This window comes from Ursus maritimus, assembly GCF_017311325.1.
Source record: "Ursus maritimus isolate PB19 chromosome X unlocalized genomic scaffold, ASM1731132v1 scaffold_X1, whole genome shotgun sequence".
Taxonomy (NCBI): Eukaryota; Metazoa; Chordata; class Mammalia; order Carnivora; family Ursidae; genus Ursus; species Ursus maritimus.
The window spans coordinates 26,054,096-26,079,953 of NW_024423319.1; the positions used below are offsets into that span (position 1 = coordinate 26,054,096).

Sequence of the window (25,858 nt, forward strand, 5' to 3'; positions counted from 1 at the left end):
AAATTAGTGGGTTTTTTTTAAGTAGGCTCCACATCCAGTGTGGAGCCCAGTGCGTGGCTTGAACTCATGCCCCTGATATCAAGACCTGAGCTGAGATCAAGAGTCAGATGTTTAACCAATTGAGCCACCCAGGCACCCCAGAAATTTAGCTTTTTGTAATTTGAGACCATGTTAGATTAGGCTATCCCTCACTGCCACCACCAGTTATACATAGAGTAAGAGTTCATTTTACCTGTAACAAAGTGAATGCATATCCTTTCTGCTACTAAGTAGTAGTTAGAAACAAAAGGTGTTAAATACAGATGACTGGGATTTGAATTTTGACTTCACCTCTTACTAGCAATGGTGGCCATAGTAGTAGCTTAACTGCCTCCTTAATAGTTGATTTAGAATAATATTAATACCTGCCTCGGAGAGTTATTGTGAGGATTACGTGCATAATTATGAGGATTAAATGCATAATGTATGAAAAGTACATAGCATAGTTTTTGGCACTTAGTAAGCATTAGAATAATAATAACTATTCTCATAGTTTATTATTATTATTTTTATTATTATTATTATTCAGATCAGAAGGTACCATAATTTACTATGACATCCAGCAGCTAGGGAAAGGTGACAAATTAGTGAAAACAAGATTCATTAAAAGCACATGCCTGCTCTTCCATACTTTTTTCTATAGTAGGATTTCTTGTCATTCTCTAGTTCTGAAATCAGCCATCAACTTGTCTTCTTTATCTCTGGCTGGACTTTTGCCCCTGGTTTTAGAGACATTCTAGTGGAGCCAGTTTGTTTCTTGTGTTTTACAAAGCATAAATTAAGGTGTGGCTGGAAATCACAATGTAGGAGTTGTGTGCACATGTGGATGGATATATTACATACATAGGTACCTATTCATCATTTTTATTAAGAAGACCCATTTCTCGTGGTGTGGGCCGTGTATTGGTCATTATGTTGCTGACAAGTAAGAAGAAATCATTCATTTTCTAGGAGAGAAGCATATTAACTCTTCAAACTAGTAAGGGGTACTTTTAGTAAATTACTTGGTCCAGTTGCTTTAATTGCACACTCGTCACCCTACACGAATGTATCTGAGCACTAAGTAGCTTTCTGTCACCTTGCTAAGAGAACTAAGATATTTCTTTTTTAACATGAAAAGCCTTGGGAGTGTGGACTTTTTTTTCTTTATTTGTATTAAAGAAATATTTATTTATGGAATCACATTGGGAAGTATATAATAGATTAAGTTGGTACTTCTACTTATAAAAATCCAGTATATCTTTTAAATGACGAGTAGCAGTAAGAAAAAAAAGTTATGATAAATATTCTTCCAACTTTTACATACCTTACCTATGAGTCCTTTATACTTAAATTATTCTACTAATTCTTATTGTTAAGGGCTTTTTATTGAAATGGGGCCTTGGAATCTAGCAGTATTTTTAATATACTGGTAGATAATATGTATTTCAATTTCATATGTGAATAATTAGAATTCAAAATGGCCTTTCCAGTTAGTTTTCTTTTCACTCCTCTCCTAAGGCCCATTTGAATTTTATGTAGGTTAAGAAATAAAACTGATTTCCTAGATGAATGAAAGTTATCTTTCTATAATTTTAGCCTAATGCTAAAATTAAACTGTTCACAAATGGACTGTTTTAAGTAACTCTGCCCAGACTTGAAATTCTTAGAGCAAATATTATTTGGCATTTATGTAGGACACCCTATTCAGAGTGGACTTTTATTTATTGATTATATATCATGAAGTGGAACAGTGATATGCTTATAATTTTATAGATTCAATTGTGGAGTAATTCAGTTTTTCTTTTCGTCCCTCCGAGCAAGGCCCAATCACTGAAGGCTGCCCTCCCTCTCTCCCCTACCCTCAAGATTATTTTCAGCTCCCAAGTATTTAGCCAGAAATCTTCTGGGAAGCAAAGTGAATGCATATATAAGGGCCAAATGCAGCATATTTTAGCATCACTTCCCAGGGTCCTCAACTTCCCTAGTGGAGGATGCACAGGAGACATCATTTTTACATAGTAAATTTCACTTGTTACAAGAAACTAAATTCCTGGGTGTTACTGCTTTCATATACTCAAGGTTTAAGGAAGCCTCTGGCAGGACCCTGAATTAATACCCAGATGAAATACACAGATAATCATACACAAATTAATATACAGATAAAAATCTGTGTGATTCTGATGCTGAGTTTGGTCTAACCTCCATTATTACAAATTTATTCCAACTAGAATATGAGCTCCATGATGTCAGGGATCTTTGTTTTGTTCATTGCTTTTTCTCTGGTACTTGGAATAGTGCCTGCCACATTACATGGCTTATAAATATCTGCTTAAAAATGAATTTGTTTATATTCTGGATTAAAACTCAGAGCTCTAGAATTTCCAGGCTACTTTGTAGATTTCTGAAAAATTCTTAAAATTTGGTTGTGTGTAAGTGAATGCTTCTGCAGTCCTTACATATAGGAACAGTAAGCAGCATGGGACAAAATTTGAAACAAGTAAGTCCCAGTTCCTTAGCATGGCATGTAAGGCCCTTTGCAAACTGGCTCCTCTACCCATATACCGTAGTATAAACACAGGGAATTATTTGCTATTCTTTGAATTCACCATTCCCTTGCATGGATCTTTGCCTTTTAACACAGAGCTTCTCTCTGCCAGAAATGCTTTTACCACCTTTTCAAGATGGTGAAAGGCATATTTACCACCAGAGGCATATTCATTCTTTAAGATGCAGTGCAAAGTATCATCTGTTCTCTGAAGCCATTCTCATCTTCCAGGCTGGATGAGTCCCTCACTTCCCCTGCAATCCATCGCCCTTTACATACAAATTTTTCATGGCATTTACTCCCTTGTCTTGTCATCATTTCGAAGTGTGCACTAGATTGTCAGTCCTTCAAAGGCAGAGAATAGGTCTTTTTTCCCCCTTGTTCTCTTCTGCCTGGATCCTACCATAGTGCATATCACACAGTAGGTGCTTAACAGGTACTAGTTGAGTCACTTCTAAACTGAGTGTGTGAAAAGGAAGGATGGAAGTGTCCTATTAAAAATGATACTATGTAATTTGGCATGGGTCTGGGAAGGGCAAGTGTACTAAACCTAGCTTAGATTTATCAGATTTGCTAGCACAGGGCTGTGCTTTGAGGCAATTGGCTGAAAAAAGGAACATTTGAACAAGAAAGGGAGAATAAATAAATAAATGGTGAGAGGGTTCTAGATAAGGAAGTGAAAGTATGGAAATTAAAATACTGGATGCCGTCAGGTATGGGGAGTGGGAGAGGCTAAAGGACAAGTGAATGGACAGGAGGAACGGACTTACCTTAGAATCATGTTTAAGACAAACCTTGGAACTAGTGAAAGCCAGTAACTGTGTCCAAAGTGAAATGTCCAGCCAAACAGATGTTTTGTCAGTGTAACATCACATCTCTGGTTGGCTCTTTCTTTGGAGTGCTTCATCCCCCAGGATGATGATTTGGGGATTGAGTGGAGACAACTGTTCAGGCATTGTGTAGACTTGTGTTGCATCGGTCCTGTGTATCATTAATGTCCTTGAGCAATCCTCATACATTATCTGACCTGCAAATACTTCTAAAATCTGTAAAACAAGCATGATTGCATGCATGTATATAAATTGTCCATTGTTTCTTAAGTGCCTGAAATGTTCATTTGCTTGTTTGGGTTAAATGTTTCGAGCAATGTGGATAAGGAATTGGGCCATATGAGTTTCCAATTCAAAAGCTCTAATGCTATTTTTGCTGTTTGTATTTGCTTTCTAGCTTTAAGAGATTTTGAAAAACGCAGTTTGTGGAACTCAACTGCAGTATTAAGCACTAAATGATCGCTAAAGAGAAGCATGCTTTTATCTAATTTCATACCTCCTTGATAAATTTAAAATAAAACTCTTCCTCAACATTTAATCAGAAACGGTAGAATATTTTCAACTCAAAGGCTTTCTCCGAATGCTGTGATACATGTAAAATTCTTTGTGTAGATCACAGATTTAGGCTCAATCTATTTAGCCTGAGATGATAACGCTACCTTGTAAACAGGAAATGCCCCCAATTTTGATCCAATTGTCTCCTCTGGCTGGGTGGTAATGTGCTGAAGTAATACTCCAACACACAATTCCCAATGAATAATATTCATCTCATCTTTGTTAATGTTGTTAAATAATTTCAAAACTCTCCTCAAGGCAGCTGCTGTGAGCCAGGGAGCTAAACACAGGAGAGGCCAACGTTTTCTTTTATTTGTCCGCCTGTAGACACAGATGTTGTTTGTGTTGTCTGGAAACAGAGAATATGCTCTAAAATATCACTGTTATTTTCAGTGAGTCAAAGTGACATGATGCTGGTTAAGTGAATCCATAAGAATTAGTACCAAGTGGAATAATACTTCAAAAGGAGGTATAAAAATACATTAAACTCCTACAAGAACAATGAGCTAATATATGCACAGTTTAAGGGTCTCTTTGTTTATACTGTCAGTGACAAAGGAAATGCCCACTGTCTCCCAGCTGCCATGTCCCCCAAAGTATTTTGGCGGCTGGCGGCTGTGAAAGTCCAGATGGAAACAGCAGCGGGCTGAATGAGACCTGGGAGGCGAGAAGCAGGAAGTTCTTGCACCAGTCACACACACATTGCACAAATGAGAACTAGACTGTGAATTTGAATTACTACTCATAACTTCATAGGCTGTATAAGGTGATTAGGATTCTGTTAAAATTGTTCTGAGTTCATTTTGCCAGTTGGTATCTGTGTGGTCTTGGACAGTTTACTTAATCTCTCTTTGATCCTCAGCTGCCTTTTTTTTTTTGAAAAATAGGTATAATAATAACCTTTCTGGGGGCACCTGGGTGGCTCAGTAAGTAAAGTGACCGACTCTTGGATTCAGCTCATGTCTTGATCTCAGGGTCATGCGATCGAGCCCCACATTGGGCTCTGCACTCAGCACACAATCTGCTTAAGATTCTCTCTCTCCCTCTGCCCCCCCCACTTGCTTTCTCTCTCTCTCTCAAATAACTAAATAAATCTTCAAAAAAATAATAGCCTTTCTCACAAGGCATACTGTAAGGATTAAATCAAATAATTAATGTTTTGGGGCCTGGTGCGTAGAAGATGCTAAATTCATGTTTGGATGTTCTTTCTTTTTTTTTTTTTAATGTGTAAAACTGCATGTTCCTTGGTAGCTTGACCTCCAACCACTTGTGCCCTAGGACTGGACAATGTGTGCTTTGAAATGGGAACTAGTAGTCCAAGTGGTTTAGTCTAAAACCTTGTACTTTGTGAGTTATGGATGAATTTCCTGGTAACTGAGGTAGATTAATTTCCCAGTTTCTACAGTAAATAGAGAATGACCTTTCTTTCTAAATATAAGTTTGTACTGGTAGGACTATAATGTAATCACAGTCTCAAAAATAATTCTATCATTTTAGAACAACTGTACTTCAGAATGAGGTCAACAGTGACCCAGATTACTAGAGTGTTTGACCACTATGTTACTGTCTCTATATAATAACCTATGCAGCCATTGACTATATATGTATGTGTATGTATATATATGCTACTAAAGAGCTTTTGCAGAAATTAGTGGTAAACAAAGGGAATATCATTAACCTCTCATTGTTGAGAGGTAGATTTAGAGAGTTGTTTAAAGAGTAGGGCTGCATTTGCACTAAGTTAACCAGATCCTCTCCTCTTAGTCTTCTTTGAAACAAATGACATGCCTTCAGTCAGAATGATTAGCCAGGATCTTGAGAGAAATCTCTAGCTATCGAAGAAAACAAAGGCAAGTAGCTTGCTAGGTGGGAATGGCAAATGTGTGTCACTGGTATGGAGACTAGCTGCTTTGTCATGGTACTTTATTGCTCAGCCCAGACTGGCCCAGGAATCCTTCGTGTCACATTAGGATCAAACCTAATTTGTTGATCATGTGTACATATTAGTTTATAATGATCTAAGCATTTTGGAATTTCAGTGTCCAGAATTGAAGCCCTTGTGACTCCACTGGAGTGAAGGCAAAATGGCAGACAAGTCAAGAGAAATTCATCTGTCATTTCCTTCATTCGTGGCAGTTTCTGAACACAGATTGAGTTTTTAGTATTATCAATCACATTACTTTGTTCCATTGTTCCCAGTGTTCAACTGGGACATTTAAATTAAACGAGCAGAAAACATTCTTCTTTCCTCTTCTATGTTCTAAACTTGCTCATCAAGGTATAATATACAATAATATGTGCATATTGGTAGTGTGCAATTTGGTAAATTTTGATAAATGTAAAGACCCATGAAAATATCACTAGAGTCGTTATAGTGACCATATCTATCACCTCCCAAAAGTTTCCTCTTGCCCTTTATAATGCTTTTCTCCCACTCCCTATCCACCCCACTCCCAGGCACCCACTGATCTGTTTTCTGTCGCTAGAGATTAGTTTGCATTTTACATAAATGGCTTACATACCATGGCTCAACTTACAATTCTTCCATTTATGATGGTGTGAATATAATACGCATTCAGTAGAAATGGTACTTGGAATTTTGAATTTTGATCTTTTCTCAGGCTACTGATAAGGGATACGAAGCTCTTTCATGATGCTGAGCCAGAGCTCCCAGGCAGCCATGCAATCACGAGGGTCAACGACTAGTACACGGACAACCATTCTGCACCCATACAGTCGTTCTGCTTTTCACTTTTGGTACAGTACTCAATCAATTACATGAGATACTCAACACTTTATTATAAAACAGACTTTGTGTTAGATGATTTCGCCCAACTATAGACTCCTGTGAGTGTTCCGAGCACACTGAAGGTAGGCTAGGTGAAGCTATGATGTTCAGTTGGTTAGGTTTATTACATGCAGTTTTGACTTCCAGTATTTTCAACTCACAGTGGGTTTATTGGAATGTGCTCAATGCCCATGAATTATGATATTTTTTCACTCTGGTTGTTGAGAACAGGGACTATTTCTAGCCCTGTTTCAGATTCAGAGTTGCTTCCTTTAATCCTTTCAGGTGGTTCGTTGTCTAGTGTCAGGTGGTTTTCTTCCATGCTTGTGCCATTCAGGACTTCAGTGACTGTTGGGGGCTTGGAGCGGGGGGAGCTCTGCAGGTCTCTGGAGTTTTCTTTCTATGCAGCTCTCTCCTGTTTGGTACTCTGCTGCAAACTCTAGTTGTCTTGGCTTTCCCGGACTATCAGATCCATCTCTTCAACTCAGAGAGACTGCTGGGATCCACCTATGTTTTCCCTCCCTGTGCTGAGGCTTGGAAATTCTTTGCAGACAGTAAACTGAGGCAACCGTAGGGCTCATCTCATGTGTTTCCCCTATCTCGGGAATCACTGTCCCTTGTTGCCCAATGTGTAAAACACAGTCATTTCCTACATTTTATCTGGTTTTTGTTGTTACTGTTTCAGGTAGGAGAATAAATTTGGTCCTTGTCATTCTATCTTGATTGGAAGTCAAGAATTTAATGTTTTAAGGTTTTAAATTCTCTAGAATTCAGCATTTTGCCATACATAGAATTCACATTCAGAAGTCCCTGATGAGTGTCCTAAGAGTTCTTTCCACAACCTTTGCCCATTTGGAGAGTTTCTTCTTTTATATTCCTGAAAAAATCATTTCATGAAAACAGTCTCTCCGAGGAGCCACCTACTTACTCCAGGACACTCTCCCGATTTGCTAAGATGGTTATTTCTGTCTGGTAAATAGGATGAAACTGATGGATGAGAAGGATGAAAGAAGTTTCCATTCAAGCTAGCTGAGAGATTGTCTTTACCAAGATTTTTAGACTGGTTCTAAGAAGCTTCCCAGTTCTATACCCTGGGATATATTTTGAAGAATTTTAATAGGGAGTCATTTCCCAATTCATTAAGCCAAACAATATAGTGAGGGCAGCTTCCTTTGTGATACATTTCAGTCAGAAGACAATAGAGAGAACGTGTTCTCCATTAGTCTGATACTGCTATAAATTGTTTTTCCTGAATCCACAGCCAGTGGGCTGCTGTCTCTCTCTTCTTGGCAAATTTGTGGAGCATCTATCATTTGAAATGCATCGCTGATTTACCAAAATAGCAATTTTTCAATTTGCATTAGTAGGCATTGTTTTATGGTAAGCAAAACCATCTCATATGCACTGGAATTGTATTCACGAATTTAATCCTTTCAAGAGTGCTTTCCTGTTAACTAGTGACTTTAAAACTTTGGTATTTAATGACCAGTCCTTGACTAGAATTATTCTAGGGCCTGAGGGGATGACAAAACTACGTTGTATTTATGTAGTCCTTAATAAATCATACAATGCTTTGTGGAAATTATCTCATTTGATTTTGAGAGATAGCAAAAGTTTAGAAAACACCGTAGGATCTGGAGGTCTGATTTAGTAGGTAATACAGATGATACACATGTAGAGAAAAAAGAAGTATACAGTCAGGTATAAAAATATATAGTAAAGATTAGAAATGCTGTGGATGAGGGGAAGATTATTGGGAGAGGGGAGGGGGGAGTTGGAGAATTCTTTGTGAAGGTATTGCAGGAGGTCGGCACAGTACGTCCAGAGATACACAGGCGACGGAAAATGGGGCATCTTTGAAAGATGGTAAGAAGAATCCCCTAAGAGAGCAGAGTGTATCCAAACAGCGACTCCATGCACAGTTCTATCTTGGTATCTTTACTCATTCATCACAAAATAAATGCTTACAGATTAGTGTAGAATGTTACAGAAGTCACATTGTTTGCTTTTCTAAGTATGGTTTGAAGCACTCACAAGTGTTTTTTGTGGTTACTTAACTCTTTAGCTCACACGTCTGGCTTCTGTAAGTGGACTTGTGCTGCAGATTAATGCCGTTTCAAATTCACATGCACACACGCATTAAACAAACAGCTTCCCACGTTTCGTGAACGTAATGAAAATGCAAACGTATACCTAGAAGACCACAGTGGTCAATAAGAATTCAGGCTCCAGAGTATTATGAACAGTCAGAAAATTGGACCAACAAAAGTAAGAAATGAGAAATTTTTAGGGCCATTGAGCACCATGCATTTTCAGTGTTCAGTAGCCCTGAAAATTTCTCATTTAGGCCAGGAAGTGTCTGTCTCATTCGAAATGTTGAAATAAAGGGAACATGCACAGGCTCTCATTGATCTAAATTTCTGTTGAAGTCCAGGACCTCCCACCATCTTTTCTAGCCCCTGATTATTTTGCCAGACTCTTGTTTCGAAGGCTGTAGAGCAAGCATTACGTTTTTCATTGTGGTGGGCCCTGCTGTGTGTTAGCGTCAGAGCGAGTTCGCCCATCTTCTGTGAGTACACTCGAACTGGGGCCTGCACCGACGTGAATATTAGTTCAAGAAAATAGGCAGAAGTTGCTTCTTTACGTATCAAATGTCTTTCCTTCTAAGACTGCTGAAGGATATGCTCCTGTCTCTCTAAATATGATTGGAGTCCCTGTTGATTTCTTCCAGGTCCCTACCTCATCTCCCTTCCTTTTGACTTTCTGTTACAATTCTGTATCCTTCTCTGGTTCGAACCATTTTTACAGATTTGCAACTTAGTGTACTCTTGAGAGCATCCTTTTTGGCATTAACATGGTCTGTTAACTATTTTCTGGGTTGGCTCCAGTTAGCCAGTATTGGTCACAAAGCATGAACATTTCTACTTCAGGCTTTTAACTGTGCCCACATTTTTTGCTGCACTTGTCACTGTACTGACAGATGGAGAAATCTTGAAAATTAAATAAGGCATAATTGGTAGGTCCTGAGTACTGAGATAATGGGTACATTTGAAACCATGAGGGGGGAGATTAGGCTTAGGAAGCTTTGCTGTTTTCTTTAAGTCCTCTGATAACCACAGGCTCCAGATGTACGTGTGGGAACACTCCATCTCTCACTGCTGTGCCCCAGAAAACACTGATAAGCCCTCAGCAGAAAAATAAAGGTCAAGTCTGGGTGGTGCGCCTTTATTACTTTGTTGTCATTTGGACGCTTAACAAAGCTCTCTGTGGAACTTGCCAAAGGACATGACGTTGTCCTGTTAACTCACCCTGCTCAGTGCCTAGTAGAGTTTGCATTCGATTGAGCTTTTTCATGAAGTAAGAGAAGAGGAAATTAAATTGGGCTAATTTTCTAAGACTAAGAGAAATCAGAGAAGTCTATTTTGTTTTGTTTTCTTGACTTGAAATTGAGTGGGTGTTCAGTGGAGCTGTGTTTAAGTAAACTTACATGAACTCATTTGTTTGACAATTTGATAACATTTTATTTTCAAACCCAGTACACTGAGAAATACAAAATGGTACCCAGTAGTGAAAATTATTTGTGTTCTTTCCGGTGTTGCTCACTTCTTTCCCTTCCTTCCTTCCTTCCTTCCTTCTTTCTCTTGCTTAAGATTGTAATAACTCATTATATTTTTCCTAGAGCCAGTAATGAATTATTAGTGGGTCAGTGATACTTTTTAATTGTGTGACTTTTTATTCATTATGCTATAGAGTACTGTTTGCAATAGCCATGTTTATAAACTGACAATTTTATGTTTGATGAATAATTATTTACTCAGTTGATTTTTTTTACATTACGTATTTTACATACTCTATCACTAATCTTGCAATTCACAATGGATACCTAAGCTGTATCAATACTGTAATATTGCAAGACTTGTAATCATGACACAAGATCTTATTTAGCTAATGCATATGATTATCCGTCACAGTAGAACTGTGAATAGCACCTTGATTTATAAAACCACTCATTCTTTCCCCATTTGTAAATATTAATCATTCCACATTTTGAAATAACAGGGTCAAGTTATAATTACAGAATTTTAGAGCAAGGGAGTTACCCAGAGATTGATTTCCAGGTGGACCTGAATATTTTACAAGTGAGGAAACTGAGGCCCCAAGATGTTAAGTGACTTATCCAAAAACAGCATGGCTAATTAAAAACACCTGCTTTTGCATGTAGTCCATAAGGCTTCTTATGAGTCACAGCAGAACTAATAATTTTATTCCCCTCCCTTTTCCTTACTTTGGAAATGGACGACACTCTTTAGAAGTTATATCACAAATCACTCGCGTCATGGGTTAAGATTAATCATGCTTTTCAACCTCCAGTTATTTATTTGGAGTGTGATGCCTTAAAGCTCCCTTTTTAGAGGAAGTTTGAATGGATGGAATTTTAAGGAAAATAAAGTCTTGAGCTTATCAAACTCAAAAATGGCGTTTGTAGAAAAATGCTGATATAGATAACATGACTTTCCCTTTCAAGTTTTGATAAATGGCTTCTCCAGGCTGAATACGTGAAGATCAATCCCTAGATTCAGAGAGAAATTTCAATAGTTCATTTTACTGGACACTTCATAGCATTTAAAAAATATATATTATTAGCATTAATAGTGGCCTAAAGTGATCCTTTGTGCCAGATCCACTCGACTTAGTCTCATGATCCCCAAACTACAGAGTGTTCTTTCAGATGCTGAAAGTTCATCAGTGATCAGTGTCACTCTTCGTTTCCCTCCTAAAATTAGCTTTCAACTGTTATGTTCCCAGGAAAAAAGTGCTCCCTAGAGAATCACTGAGAAATCATGCATCAGTGAGCCTTGATTGCTTGTTAGCTTAGGTAAAAAGCAAGATAGCATTTTGACTACTTTTTCATTCATGTTACATGTACTTAGTTCCATGAGGAGGAAAAGAGTAGGGCCTGCTTCTAACTCGAGACCTGTGGCTCCACCTATGAAAATCGACTGATTCTCCAGTCTCCTCACCGTCCTATTTCCTGGTAGTATAAAATCCACTAAAAAATTTTTTATAGAGGTATAATTCAAGTATAATAAACTACACACATTTAAAATGTACAACTCATAAACTTTGGCATGTATACACATGTGAAACTATCATCACAATCAAAAGAACAGACATGTAGATCATCCCAGCTGTTTCCTTGCGTGCCTTTGTCCTATACTTCCCTCTCACTCTCTCCGTTGGGCACCGCTGATCTATTCTTTGTCACTGGAGATGCGTTTGCATTTTCTAGAATTTTATTTAAAGGGAAACATACATGTATACATGTTGTTGGTCTTCTTTCCCACAGCATAATTATTTTGAGGTCCATGCATCTTGGCACGTATCAATAATTCATTCATTTTTAGGACTGAGTAGTATTCTATACATCCTGTGTGTGTAGGTCTACCACAGGTAGTTATCCTTTCCGCTCCTCGTGGACACTTGGGTTGTGTCTTCTTTTTAGCTGTTATGAATAAAGCTTACGAACAACCTTGTGTATAATTTTGTTTGGACAAAGTTTTCATTTCTTTAGAATAGGTATCCAGGAGTGCATTGCTCTCCTGTTAAGGATTGCTTTACCTTTTTAGGAAACTGGCAAATTGTTTTCCAAAGTGGTTGCACCATATTACTTTCTCACTAGCAATGTATATAGTTGCTCCACACCCTTGTCAACACTTGGTGTGGTCAGAAGTTCTTTAGCCATTGTGGTTAGGGCTGTAGTGATATCTCATTGCAGTTTTAGTTTACATTTTCCTGATGACTAATGATGTGGAGCATCTTTTCACTTGCTTATTGGTTATTTGTATGCTTCTTTTTGCGAGGCATATTCAGATCTTTCTCTCCTTTTAAAAATTGGATTTCAACTGTATTGATTTGCTCTCATTTTGTCTCTTACAAGACTGCAAAATAGGTTTTCCTTATAATAAACTTTAAAAACATGTTTGTGAAGCCCCAAGTACTTCATTCACTTGGCAACATCTGTATCTGTTCATTCCTGAATTGTAATTTCTCATGGTACCAGTCTATCCATTTAAATCTTAGATATCCTAAGATTGTACTTTCATTTCTCTTATGGTTAGCTTTTTGGTAAGACTAGACCTATAATAAATCCAATTGAACTTCATCTTCTCTAGGGAATATGTAGTATTTTAGGTAACAAGGTTATATGTGCAAGGCTAAAAACAACCACTTAAGGTGCATTGTAAGTGCTTTATAGAAAATGCATCCTATGGGAATTTTGAACACCACCAAGACTTTTGTGTATTTAAGGAAATAATCCACAGTGGTAATGTTGATTTCAAGAAAGGGAAGTGTTAACATCATTTACTGTAAGGGAAACTTTTTCTTTCTCTCCTTTTATTTTTGTTTAAACATTTAAAAAGCAACTGATAGCTTACTGGATTGTTACTTTTTCTAATTATGTATCAACAAGGGAAGTGTACTTTGGTTGTATTTAATTAGAGAATTTGTGGTTTAATCTTTGTATTCAGATCAGACTGTGGTTCCAATAGAAATCTTATGCAATTTTTTTGATCATATTACACCACATTTCCTTAGAAGGGAACAAATCCGTGTTCAGATTTCTTTTTGAATGGGAAATAAATCTCTTTAACGTAAAGGCATTCTTCTTACATTTGCCAGTGATCTTTATTTCTTAACCATATCTAGTATTTTATTACACAGAATGTCAAATTGGCTGTGTATTTATTTTTATTTGCTCATCCTTTTCCAGTGAATGTCTTTACCATGACTCAGATGCTCATATTGTAATCTTTGGAAAATAACAGCTCAGTGCCATTGAATGAGTGAAAATAAATGCAGTCTGTGCTTTTGAAAGTAAATTTCCTAATTAGTGCCCTGATTCCATGGAAAATAAATGGGGACACTTCATAGCAATTCAATTCAAACACTTTCTTCCTTGTGTCTCCAAATAGAATTACAGCTGGTTGCTGCAGAATCTTTGGTAATGCCCCAGTAGGGTTATTCTCTCACTTCTCCCCTTTTCCTAGCTCCCACTGACTTCAGGAAGTATCGGGGGATGGAGTTTTCGAGGTGTGGTCCCTGGGCCAGGAGCGTAGGCCTTACCTGGGAACTTGTTAGAATTGCAGATTCTCCAGCCTTCCTCGAGGGCAGGCATAGTAATCTGTGTTTTAACAAGCCTTCCAGGTGATTCTGAAGCGTGCTGAAGTTTGGGAAGCATTGGTCTAGGGGAGTAAAGGAAGTTGTGAATGCAAGCCTATAAAAAATTCCTTTCCTGCAGCTTCAAGCTGACAGGTTCACGAACAGGTTGCTGTAGCAACAATTGCACAGTAGGATTGGATAATGAAACATTGTGAAATTAAAAGGCATGAATATTAACTGATCACAATATTCTAGATCACTAAGATTTATATTGGGCAAAATGGATTTTTACTTTTAGCCTTATGTCAAGGAGAAGCACAGTTTCTTGAGGTTATATGTTTGACAGGTGGAAACCATGCCTATTTTTAAAACATTACTCCTTTGGAATTTAGACACATTTTTGTGAAAAACAGAATTACTCTTAGTGACATGCAGCACAGAAATAATAAGTAATGTGCTTAGCAGTGACTTGTAACCTTAAAAAAATTAATTTATAATTGAATTATCCTGATACATTATAGTAGCCTTCTCTGCCCACAATATCTGTTTCTTAGAGCACAGTGCTGAGCACCTAATGGGTATTAAATAAGCATTAAGAGTTGATTCTTTAAACCCTTTTATGACAATTATATGTCACAAAATATGTCACAAAAATAGCTATTTTTAAAACACATATTCTGTACTCTTCTAGTGTATGGTCTATCTAAATTCTAGCACTTTCTGTATTCAAAGAATTAAATTCACTTTAGGGTTTTTTTTTTTTTAAAGATTTTATTTATTTATTCGACAGAGATAGAGACAGCCAACGAGAGAGGGAACACAAGCAGGGGGAGTGGGAGAGGAAGAAGCAGGCTCATAGCAGAAGAGCCTGATGTGGGGCTAGATCCCAGATCGCCAGGATCACGCCCTGAGCCGAAGGCAGACGCTTAACCGCTGTGCCACCCAGGCGCCCCTGGGGTTTGCATTTTATTGATATGTGTTAAGGATTAGATGCACTCAGTTAAGCTTCTTCCTGGCCAAATGACATACCCTGTTTCTGATGTCAGTCTGAGAAAATCCTATATAGTGTACAACATCCCCGGATTACCTTATCTAAGTATTACATGGGCATTTCAGATGATATATCTTGGCATGTGGTCATTTTTCATTAACTTATTAGGGACCGTTAAAGCATCTTTTCCCCTTTTTGACACCTTGCCATAATTGAATGCAAAATTGACTATAAGACTGAATGCCTGATATTCATGCAGTAAGTGGATGGGGCTTCGCTGGTGTCTAACAGAAACCATGCCCAGATGGGTGTTTTAGGAAGACGGGGTCTGTTGCTACCTGACATGGGCAATAGACAAATGACACCTAATCTCTGGACCTTATTTTGCTCAACTGTAAAAGGAGGGGATTCATTACATCATCTCTAAGATCCTAAGCATCATAAGGATCTAAGACTTGGGGGGAAAGGGTGGGAGGAATCCAAACCGTGAAGCCCTGCTGGGTGTACTGTACAATTGAATATTTTTTATGTATTTGTTGAAAGAATGAATGAAACAGAATAATTAGCCCCAGGTAGGCCTCAAACTCCTTTGGAGACAATGGGAAATAATGATATTAAGCACTCATAGTTTCAGTGGTTAGGCTAATGTGTTTTGGGAAACATACTTTAGAGAAATATGTTTAAATATGTAATGTTTTTCCCCAGACTTTTCACATTGAATTATTTATTCTTAACCCTAATGTGTATGAAATACTTAGGAAAGCCAATAATTTTAATATTTTAGGCATAGGTGTGCTCTACAGATCATATATATTCTTCCTAGAAGAGAAATATCTTTTAAAGGACAGCTTTCTACACTTTATACTCCTCTGCACTCGCCTATTTCATTACATTTTGTGCAACCTAAAATTGTAGCTATAAAGCTATTTTGGGCATGCTTTTTCCTGAGCCTTGTAAGAATCAACAGGAGCATAATTTTAAGCCACAGAAGTGCAAAATAAGCACAGAATCCTAGCTACCATAAATAAAAAGGCCAGAATTCTAAGTTTGCAAAAACACATAATTACTAGCAAGGAGGGAGAGGGGGGCATAAGGACAAGAAGTAGGATTTTATCGGGTCTTTCTTCCTATTTCTAAACTTCTTCTCTGAACTTCGTTTCTTCTTAGAGATGGAATTCTGTGAAACTCCTCACACTCTGTGCTCTGGCTACCAGACAGACATGCACAGTGTTTCTCGGCATGGCTACCAGCTAGAGATGGGCTCTGATGTGGACACGGAGACCGAAGGTGCGGCCTCACCTGACCATGCTCTGAGAATGTGGATACGGGGGATGAAATCAGAGCATAGCTCCTGTTTGTCCAGCCGGGCCAACTCTGCGCTGTCCTTGACTGACACGGACCATGAAAGGAAGTCGGATGGGGAGAATGGTAATAGAACTATCTATACTGTTTGAGTAAACCCCAGAGAAGATGCGGTTTTTAGCCTTTGAGATTTGTTTTCCTTCCCTGTGTCTGCTTATCTTTCATGTAATATGCAGGTGAGGAATGCAGGTTAGTGGGTTCCCATGGACAAGGTATGTACCCAAGTATCTGGCAAATAGACACATTTATTTATAACTGCGTGAAATGCTTTTCATTTCTGGTGATCCCCCAAGGGAAATAATCTCATGTCATCAGCGGTATTGTGCATGTCTTATTGATTACTCACCTTTTATTCTCATCTTTATTTTCCAGTGTACTACTAGTGGTATTTATTATAGAAAGTACTCATTTCCTGTATTTCGGCTTTATATCAATATATGAACAATGAGATGAATGACTGTATAGCAAGCATGTTCTGTATGTGCTTTCTATTTTAATTCAGATTAACCTGGCAAGTGTACAGGCAGATTCAAATTAACCAGGTTAGACTGAAACGATTAAAAAAAACCCAGAAAGTAAATTAACTTCAGCCATTTGCCCGACAGTAAGTAATAATACCAGTATCATAAATTGCAATTATATATTCTTTTCTTACAACTTTTAGAAACAGAAAAGTTTGTCTTTTTGATTTGTTGGGAAGAGGTTAATTTATTTTACTTCTGTTCCTCTGTCCCTACTGAAGGACAGAATCCTTTCATAAAAAGCACATTAATGCTTATTAAACACATTAATCTGGGCTCTTCATCATTCTGTTTGTCTAAACTTCATAGGTCCCATTACTGCGACCACAGGCCTGCTCTGTTAGCAGTGGCTAATTAGTATTTTCTCAGGTGGCAGAGAGGTAGCCAACCGCCCTATACCTACAGCTTTTTCTGTTCTGTCCTCCTCTGCCTGGTTCAGCCCAGAGGGGACCCTGGCCACAATGCTATTATAATCAAGAATGACTGTTTGCCCGCTAGTTAGAATATCATTTCCTTAATGAGAGGCCATGACATTTTGTAATATCACCAAGTATCCATGTGGTCTTGATGTGTTTTATTTTTTTTTAGTTTATTTTCATGTGTGTATGTATGTATTGCTGGCTTTGGCCAAGAGCATAGGAGGCTAATTATGGAAATGAGAAGGGAACATAGATGATCTGTGTATGCATAGTCATGTAAGTGAGAGAGCGTTAGGATGGAAGTTATAAGACCTAGTACTGGTCTCTAGAGTTTTCTGGGATTCAGCTGTGAAACAGAAAAAACAATGACCAAATTCATGTGAGAAGGGCTGTTAGATGATCTCTGCATTGCCGAGACTTCTCGGTGTCCCTCATGTCACTCCTGACATACGAAGTTGTATAGCCAGTTCGCTGCATTGAAACATTAAAATAGAAGAAGTTTCTCCATGGGTTTCCACCATTCTTCCACTTCCACAAGACCCTAGATATGGGGTTTCTTTTGAGGTAATGAAATAATTCTGGAATAATATATTGGTGGTGGTTGCATAACTCTGTGAAAATACTAAAAATCACTGAATTATACATTTTAAGAAGGTGAACATTATGGTATATGAATCATATTTCATTGACTCTGTTAAATACTACCGGGTGAAAGGTAGGGGTTAAAGATTGAGGAATCCCAGATGAGTTGGATAAGGATTAATTCATAAAATGTTTGATATTACAGGCTTTAAATTCTCTCCTGTTTGTTGTGACATGGAGGCTCAAGCTGGGTCTACTCAAGGTAGGTGTTTCCAAATATTTGACCACCGATTATTTTTACCTCACCCCATCCCTGACACCCACCCCACAAAGTGGAACCCTGCCCCCCTGAAAAACAGCACACAGGGCTGGTTATTTAACCTGTCAAAGATGAGTTCATTGGCTGCTTATTGATTTGCTTTCCTCTGGAAGACTTCATGTGTGTATGTTGGTAGTGAAGAAGAGGCGAGGCAGGAGCTGGAGACAAGGACAAGACAAGATCTGAGGTGGGATAGGGAAACATTGATTTAGCATGGAGGTATAGATTTTAAATCAAATTGGGTTGGGTTTGGCTTCATGATTTCCTATGTTATCTATGATTTTTTGCATGGCTCTAGTCGTTCATTTAATTCAGATATTGTCATAACTTTACAACACCTCCTAGCAAATGGCTTTGGTCTTCTCCTTCAGATGCTCCGGCTTGGGTTTAGAATCCCGCTCTATCCATGTCATCAATTATAAATAATACCTTCAATGAAAGAAATGTTGTTCTTTCTTCTCTGTAAACCTTTGTTTATACTGTATCATTTTTCAGTGAGGGGATATTGGTGCCCTTTTTATTTTTGTCTTCATTGCGCTTATTAGGCTTTGCAATATTTTAAGTGACTTTCATGAAAATCAAACTCTCAGAGTGAGGGGATCCTCACGTCTGACTATAGGGCAATGACTCAAAATTGGAAGGTAGCCGGGGGAAGGGATCAGAGGAAAGATATATCAGAATGAGCTTTATCAAAATGCACATTTTCATCCCCTACCCTACTGTGAGAACTGCTCACTGGGGTGAGCCACTCTACTGTATTACTATGCCTTATTTCTTGGATATTTAGGGACTTTCAAGAATGAAACTCTTCAGTTTCATTTGGCCCTCAGTCTAATCAACCATCTGTCTACCTTGATCATGTAATACTTTTTACCGAGACAGAGTTGGAAGATGGAGGAGTAAAGGACAAGCATCCTTTCTTTTCCTTGTAGGTTTATTTTCCTTATGGTTTATTTTAGAAACTGGATAGGGTATCACAAAATTGGGCTGGGCTGCCAAGGAAAACTGATGATCCAGTCTGCTAAAAACTCATCCTTACTGTAAGACTCTGTTGGCCCAATATGTACCTCCAAGAATGATTTCAACTTTTGAGAGGCAGTAGAGCATAGTGATTATAAGCTTGGACTGTGGAGCCAGACAACCTAGGTTTAAGTCCCAGCTGTGTGACCTTGGGAAAGTTATATAAAGGTTCTGTGCCCGAATTTCATCATCTGTAAAATAAGGATAATATTAATGTCTACCATAAGGATTTTGTGACGATTGAGTAAATTAATGTATGTAGCGATTTAGAATAATATTTGTAATACATGAGTACAATTTGAATGTTCACTATTATTACTGATCCGCACTTCACAATTTCCAAACAACACTTTTAGTATCTTTGTCTCCTGTCATCCTCTGATCACTCTGCGAAATAGGTTCTCTTGTTACCCAGATTTTACATAGGAGGGAGAGTTGAAACAGCAATTCAGAAACCAGCTAACTAAGTGCAATGGATGATTTTCCAAACAGCCATTTCTTTCCTTCCTTGACTCGCATATAATGTGAACTTAAACAACTTTTCCCTTATTGGCGAGAGTTCTGTACGTCTTACTCTGACCCCTACTAGTAATTTTCAATAAAGAGTATGCAGTTTGGAGTCTTAATTTATGACCTGTAGTATGATTTCACCAACTTGAGTCTATAAATTTTCAATCAGTGATAACCAGGCCTGAGTGGTCTTCAGCATTTCCCTAGGTTCTCACAGAGGAGCTTTGAGTGAAGATGAGAGTATAAATGGTTTTTCTAAAAGCATGTTAATTTGAAGAAATAGTTATTTTCAATGAATGGAACTTAATGTTTGTGTGCAAATGTTGCTATTTATTTCCCATTGATCTCATCCATTCATGAAAGGAGGCCTAGCAGGGCATCTTTTTCACTAATCTGACTTTGTATATACTATATTTGAAAAGAGTAAAACGGTGTAAAATTTTCAGGATTTATATATTTTGCTGTCTCAGACTCTATGCCTACCCCATCCCTGTGCCTCAGTTAGTGTCAGTGACACTTTCTTTTGTTTCTGTCTTTCTATACATTCTGATTTTGAGATTATTGATGAGGCAGTGGGCACAATATCATAGATCAGCTGGGATCATACAAGCCTCACTCCTATAAATGTGGGAGAAAAGTGAAGATAGGGGAAATCGTTAATTTGGGTGAATTATTCAACTGGGAAAGATTTCCGAGACATGATTTCAAGGATGCTTTCAATTCTGTCCATCCTAGATTATGACTTGGATTTCCTACTTACATTTCCAAAATCATGTCTATAAGGACTTGTTTCTTTCATTTCATTAATTGGTTAAGCCTTTCAAAATATTTATTTTTTCTCATTTTCTTCATAAACTCTATTTGGTTACTCTTAATTGAATTTAAGTCTCCGACATGCTATAACCTATGAAGGATTAAAATCAATAGCCATCCATTTTAGCACTGAAACGCTTGGACTGAGCCGCCTGAAGCAAAGGGGAGGGAGAACATTGGGTAACAGAAGGGAATCCAGATTTCTTAGCTTTCATAGGGCAATCAGAACACTAATGGAGTTTGTTTCCATTCCCTCAAATTTGTCCTAAGTAAACCTTTTGTTGTCTATTGATGCTTAATGGTCTGTTTAGGAAAAATGCAGATTTACTCAAGTTAGCTTCATCCTGAGGCCTGTGAGCAGGACACTTTGCTATCAACCATACTTCTTTATTCATTTTAGCCCTTCACCATTCCCATTTCACCTTACTACCAACATTGCTCTGAGGAAAAAATTAAAACTGAGAGGCAATATATTTTTATAGCCCTTCTCTGATCTTACGAGGATAGAAATGCTAGTGGGTCAAACCTCTGGTTCTCTAATACACCTGCCTCTGACAGGTGATCCAGTGGGCATTTCTTAGGAGGGTTCGGCAGTCCTGCTTGAGCATCGGCCTCAGCGACTAGGGTACCCCTCGTAATTACATTCGCCCTCACCTCAGACTGGAGGAAGAAGCTATATGGGCAGCTACATTTGGATAATCAATTTCCAAGAATGTGTTTTTCACAAACGGCCTAAATGAAACAGCTGGATTATAAAAAGTGAAAATAAAATTGCGTATCAAGAAGCTAAATGGAAGAAACAGAGAAAAAGCATTTTGAACCTGTAACTAATAAAGTATATAGATGGTCCCCGACTTACGATGGTTCGATTTACATTGCTTTGGACCTTATGGTGTGAGAAAGTAGTACTCATTCAGTAGTAACTGTACTTTGAACTTGAATTTTGATCTTTTCCTGGAGTAGGGGTATGCAGTACAATCCTCTCATGATGCTGGGCAATGGCAGCCCCAGCCCCCAGTCAGCCATGTGATCACAAAGGTAAACGGCCAATTCACTTACACCCATTCTGCACCCATACGACCATGCTGTTTTTTTTACTCTCAGTAGAGTAGCCAATAAATTATGTGAGTTATTCAACACTTTATTATAAAGGCTTTGTTCGAGATGATTCTGCCCAACAGTAGGCTAATGTGAGTGTTCTGAGCAAGCTCAAGTTAGGCTAAGCTATGATGTTCAGTAGGTCAGGTGTTCTACATGCATTTTCGATGGGTTTATCAGGCCATAACCCCATTGTAAGTCCATGAAGATCTGTAATTCACAAAGAAATTATTTATAGCTATATTTTTGTTTATAATGATATTTCTAGGCAAGCCATATTTGTTGAGCACCTGCTCGCTGCTAAGCTCTGTACTGGAGACTGGGGATATATAAAAGATGACCAGTATACAATCCCCAATCTCAAAGAACGTGCAGTCTAGTGGGAGGGATTGATGCCCTGTTAGTTAGGATTATTCATTATTATTTATTACTGTTATTGCAGGGAATAGAAACCAACTTGAGATAGCTTAAACAAAAAACCACATTTATTTAAAAGGACATGAGAATGCTTCACGGGACCAGGGCAAGAGAGTGGCTGGACAGCAGGAAGGAGTTGGATCAGAAGAGTTGCCTGGACTTTGCCTCTTGCTTCTGAATCCAGTTCCTTCGGTCCTGCCTCTGCAGGTTGACTTTCTCTAAATCTCCATTTTCAAGACACACCTAAAACCTCATATAATTCCTCAGTTTATATTTCTGCTGTTCAGGAAAGAAGTTGAAATTAACCTGATATTTTTCAGTGCCATTTCTAAATTCCAAGGAGACAGAATAATTTTTCCAGCTTGAGTCAGATAACTACCACTGGTCCCATCAGCTACACCTAGGGAGTGAGGTCAGTAATACAAATGTTGCTTTGTGGGAACCCACCCATAGGGTTCTTGGAGCAATTCTCAATGCAGGGCAGTCAGAGCCAAGTGGGCACATATACCCAGAGAGATCTATTAGAGAGGAGAAGGAGCTAATTTTAATACAATCCAGTTAGTACTGTGATAAAGATACGTGCAGCTTGCTACGAGAATGCAAGTGATCTCAAACCATTTATCACAGTAAAAATGGTTCTATTAATGCAATCTAAATAAACCGTGCTCTCTATAGAGTGTGTGGTTAAGAACAGGGTCTATGGTATAAGGTGCACCTAGGTTTGTGCCCTGGTTCAGCCATTTACCTGCTGTGTGTCCTTGAACAGGTACCTAAAGCTTTCCAAGCCTCAGTTTCCTTGTCTGTCAAGTGGAGATATTGCCTATGCAGTTTTTGTGTGTGTGAGGATTAAATGAGAAAATGAATATATTGCTCTTCACAATGTACCTGTCATATGTTAAATGCGCAGTCAGTGTTAGTTGTGGAGGTTTTCTATCACTTAGCAAGAATTTATCCTGCGCGACTTGTGGGGTAGGTGGTACCAGGCGAAGGCTCTCTTGGCAAGGATTAGCCAGACCTGCCATGTGACTTCTGAAACATCTGGTATCCCAGGAAACTCTAGCTAGCAGGGTCCAGCCTACTTCTCCTCATTTCCATCTGGGTAAAATGCCATGCACTTGTCTTACCTTCAATAATACACCATTTCAGCAGCCAACAATCTTGTTCTGCCAAGTATAGAAGACTATGAGAAGAAATTCAATGAAGTGCTTCAGACCTGGCTGAGGATTCATTTGTACCATTGTTTTCCTATTGTCATTGTAGTAGCCCCTTAAGGTAGAGCTGGGATTTCAACTACCTAGAAGCCCTGTTGATTTCCACAATTGTTGGGCAGCTGAGCTCCCTATATGCTGCTCAGGAACTTTACAGGTAAGGGATTACCTGATATAATCCCATAATAGCCAAAAAATCCATTAGTACTACTCCCTGTTGTTTCTGTACTGCATACCACAGAAACCTGGTAATATACCATGTGCTACCAATAAACACCATACCATCACAGCCATGCATATGGTGTTCTCAGACCCTAAATTGCTTCATCAGAACAGCAGGAGTTGTGAAAAAATAGCTAGCCTAACACCTGGGTTTCTTGAATGACATGTAATAGTTATACCCAAATGAGGAGTCATTCCTTCTGATATTTGACCGTGTAGGGCCATTCATGTGCATTTAATGGAGGGAATTTGTTTGTTTGTTTTACATTTCTTTCCTTTGCTTTTTTGTTTTCCCCTGGTAATGTAAGTTATACAGGACACTTCCATAGCAATGATAACAGTTCCTCGGGAACCATCTGAATGTCAAAGGAAGTGTGTGAAACAATGCAATGACTTGGTAATAGCTTTGGCAGGAGCCCTGCCATATAACTGACATCCTAATGGCTCTGTTGGACCCATTAGGCATGTATAAGACAGTGCAGTTGACTTTGTAATGGCTCCTTTGGAGATGTTACACGATCAGAGGAAGTGTGTAAGTCATTGAGATTACTTTATGTGTGGGTGAGACACTTCTGTGGTGACTGTGATACTCTTACAATTGAAAACAATTTTGATGTTATTGAAATTCATGCCATTATAAAGTTAGATATAACAAGCTTTTTTTTCTTTTTCTGTAGGTTATTTTAACTAGTATTTTTTTTTTAGTGTTGAAGTACTATCAGCTGATGGTTTAAAAATTAAAACAGTAAAAACAGGTTTAAAGTGAAAAATGCTTCTCCCTCTTACCCTTCAGATGCCACTCTTGACAGGTAACCAGTGTTAACAGTGTATTATTTATCATTCCCTGAATGTTCTGTACGTGTACAAATGGGAGAATATACTATAGAAAGTCTAATAACGTCTTCTAGTTAATATTATATCTTGGACATTCTCCCATATTTGTAATTTATAGATCTGTCTCACTCTTTTTAATGGTTGTGTAGTATTCTGTTTCTGTATCATTTTTTTCATTTTTTTAGTCAGTTCCCTTATTTGTGGACATGTAGATTTCCAGCGCTTTGTTACTAAAAACGGTGCTGCATTTAACATCTTTGTACACATCTTTTTGCACACCTGTTGGATAATTTCGTAGAAGTGGAAATGGTGGGTCAAGGATATGTACTTTGAGCATTTTTTATAGATATTACTAAATTTCCCCTTTAAACAACCAATTTATCTTCCTTCTAATGCACCTGTTTTCCCATATCCTTATTAACACTGACAATGGTGAAAAAGATTTCTAATACCCAATCTGCTAGATGAAATATGGTATCTTTTTATGCTATTATTTTGCATTTTATTTATGAGGGAGCTTGGGTATCTTTTTATATGTTAATGGATCATTTGCATTTCTTTGGTTCTGAATTGTCTCTTGACATCCTTCACCCATTTTTCTATTTGAATTTTTATATTTCTTACTATTTTTCAAGACCACTTCATATATTAAGGTTAAAAATCATTGGTGTCACATATTATGCATGTTTCTTAGTTTATCATTTGCCTTTTGAAATAGGTTCATAAGATGTGTCTGTGAGTGTAGATGTAGAGCTTTATTTTTTAAGTGGTCAAATTCAATCATCTATACTTTTGACTTATGGAAGCAGACGTAGATATAGTTGTAGAATGTATTTGGTGTAGAAGCAGATATAGTTATCAACAACATTATAATGTCCCCAGTTCTTTTTTTTTCATAATAATATTTTTTATTATATTATGTTAGTCACCATACAGTACATATAATGTCCCCAGTTCTAAAAGCAAACTGCTTGAAAATTTATTTTAACTTTGAATTAGAATCTAAGTATCTATATACAAATAATAAATCTAAATGTCTGGTATGTATACATGTGGTATGCATCACAGATATATTTACATGAAATCAAACCTGAATGTAAAAGAAGTTAAATATAATACGAATAATGTAGACATTAAAATAAATTAGAATTATTTATTAGTCTTTGTAATTGATCTTGATATATTGTTTAACCACTTCTTTAGTACATTAAGTAATGTGAAAGAAGCCAAAATGAGTTAATGTGCTTACAGAATTAGCTTATCAATAGATTTTTTAAAAATTTAGGGTCTTGAACTCACAACCCTGAGATCAAGACCTGAACTGAGATCAAGAGTTGGGAATTCAACCAGCTGAGCCACCCGTGTGCCCCAGTAGATTTTTTTAAGAGGTTAGAAACTGTAAGAAAAAATATGGTTGAGCATATACTCACTAGGAATAAATGACAGTATAGGCGTACGTTGTTTCTTCGTGCTTCGCAGATACTGTGTTTGGTTCAAATTGAAGGTTTATGGCAACCCTACTTCGAGCAAGTCTATCAGCACCATTTTTTTCAACAGCGTTGCTTACTTTGTATCTCTGTGCCACATTTTGGTTCAAGATTTCAAACTTTTTCATTATTATTAATGATGGTGATCTGTAACC

At 37.8% G+C, this 25,858-nt stretch overlaps 1 protein-coding gene across 3 annotated transcripts in view; it reads left to right on the top strand.

Moving 5' to 3' along the window:
* TENM1 (teneurin transmembrane protein 1) overlaps nt 1-25,858 on the top strand; it is a 535,869-nt gene that overhangs the window by 53,200 nt on the left and 456,811 nt on the right. For all 3 annotated transcript variants that reach the window (XM_040628223.1, XM_040628229.1, XM_040628232.1), the window contains exons 2-3: nt 16,059-16,319; nt 17,981-18,037. In XM_040628223.1, coding sequence (XP_040484157.1) covers nt 16,059-16,319; nt 17,981-18,037 — 318 coding nt within the window. The remainder of the gene's footprint in view (nt 1-16,058; nt 16,320-17,980; nt 18,038-25,858) is intronic.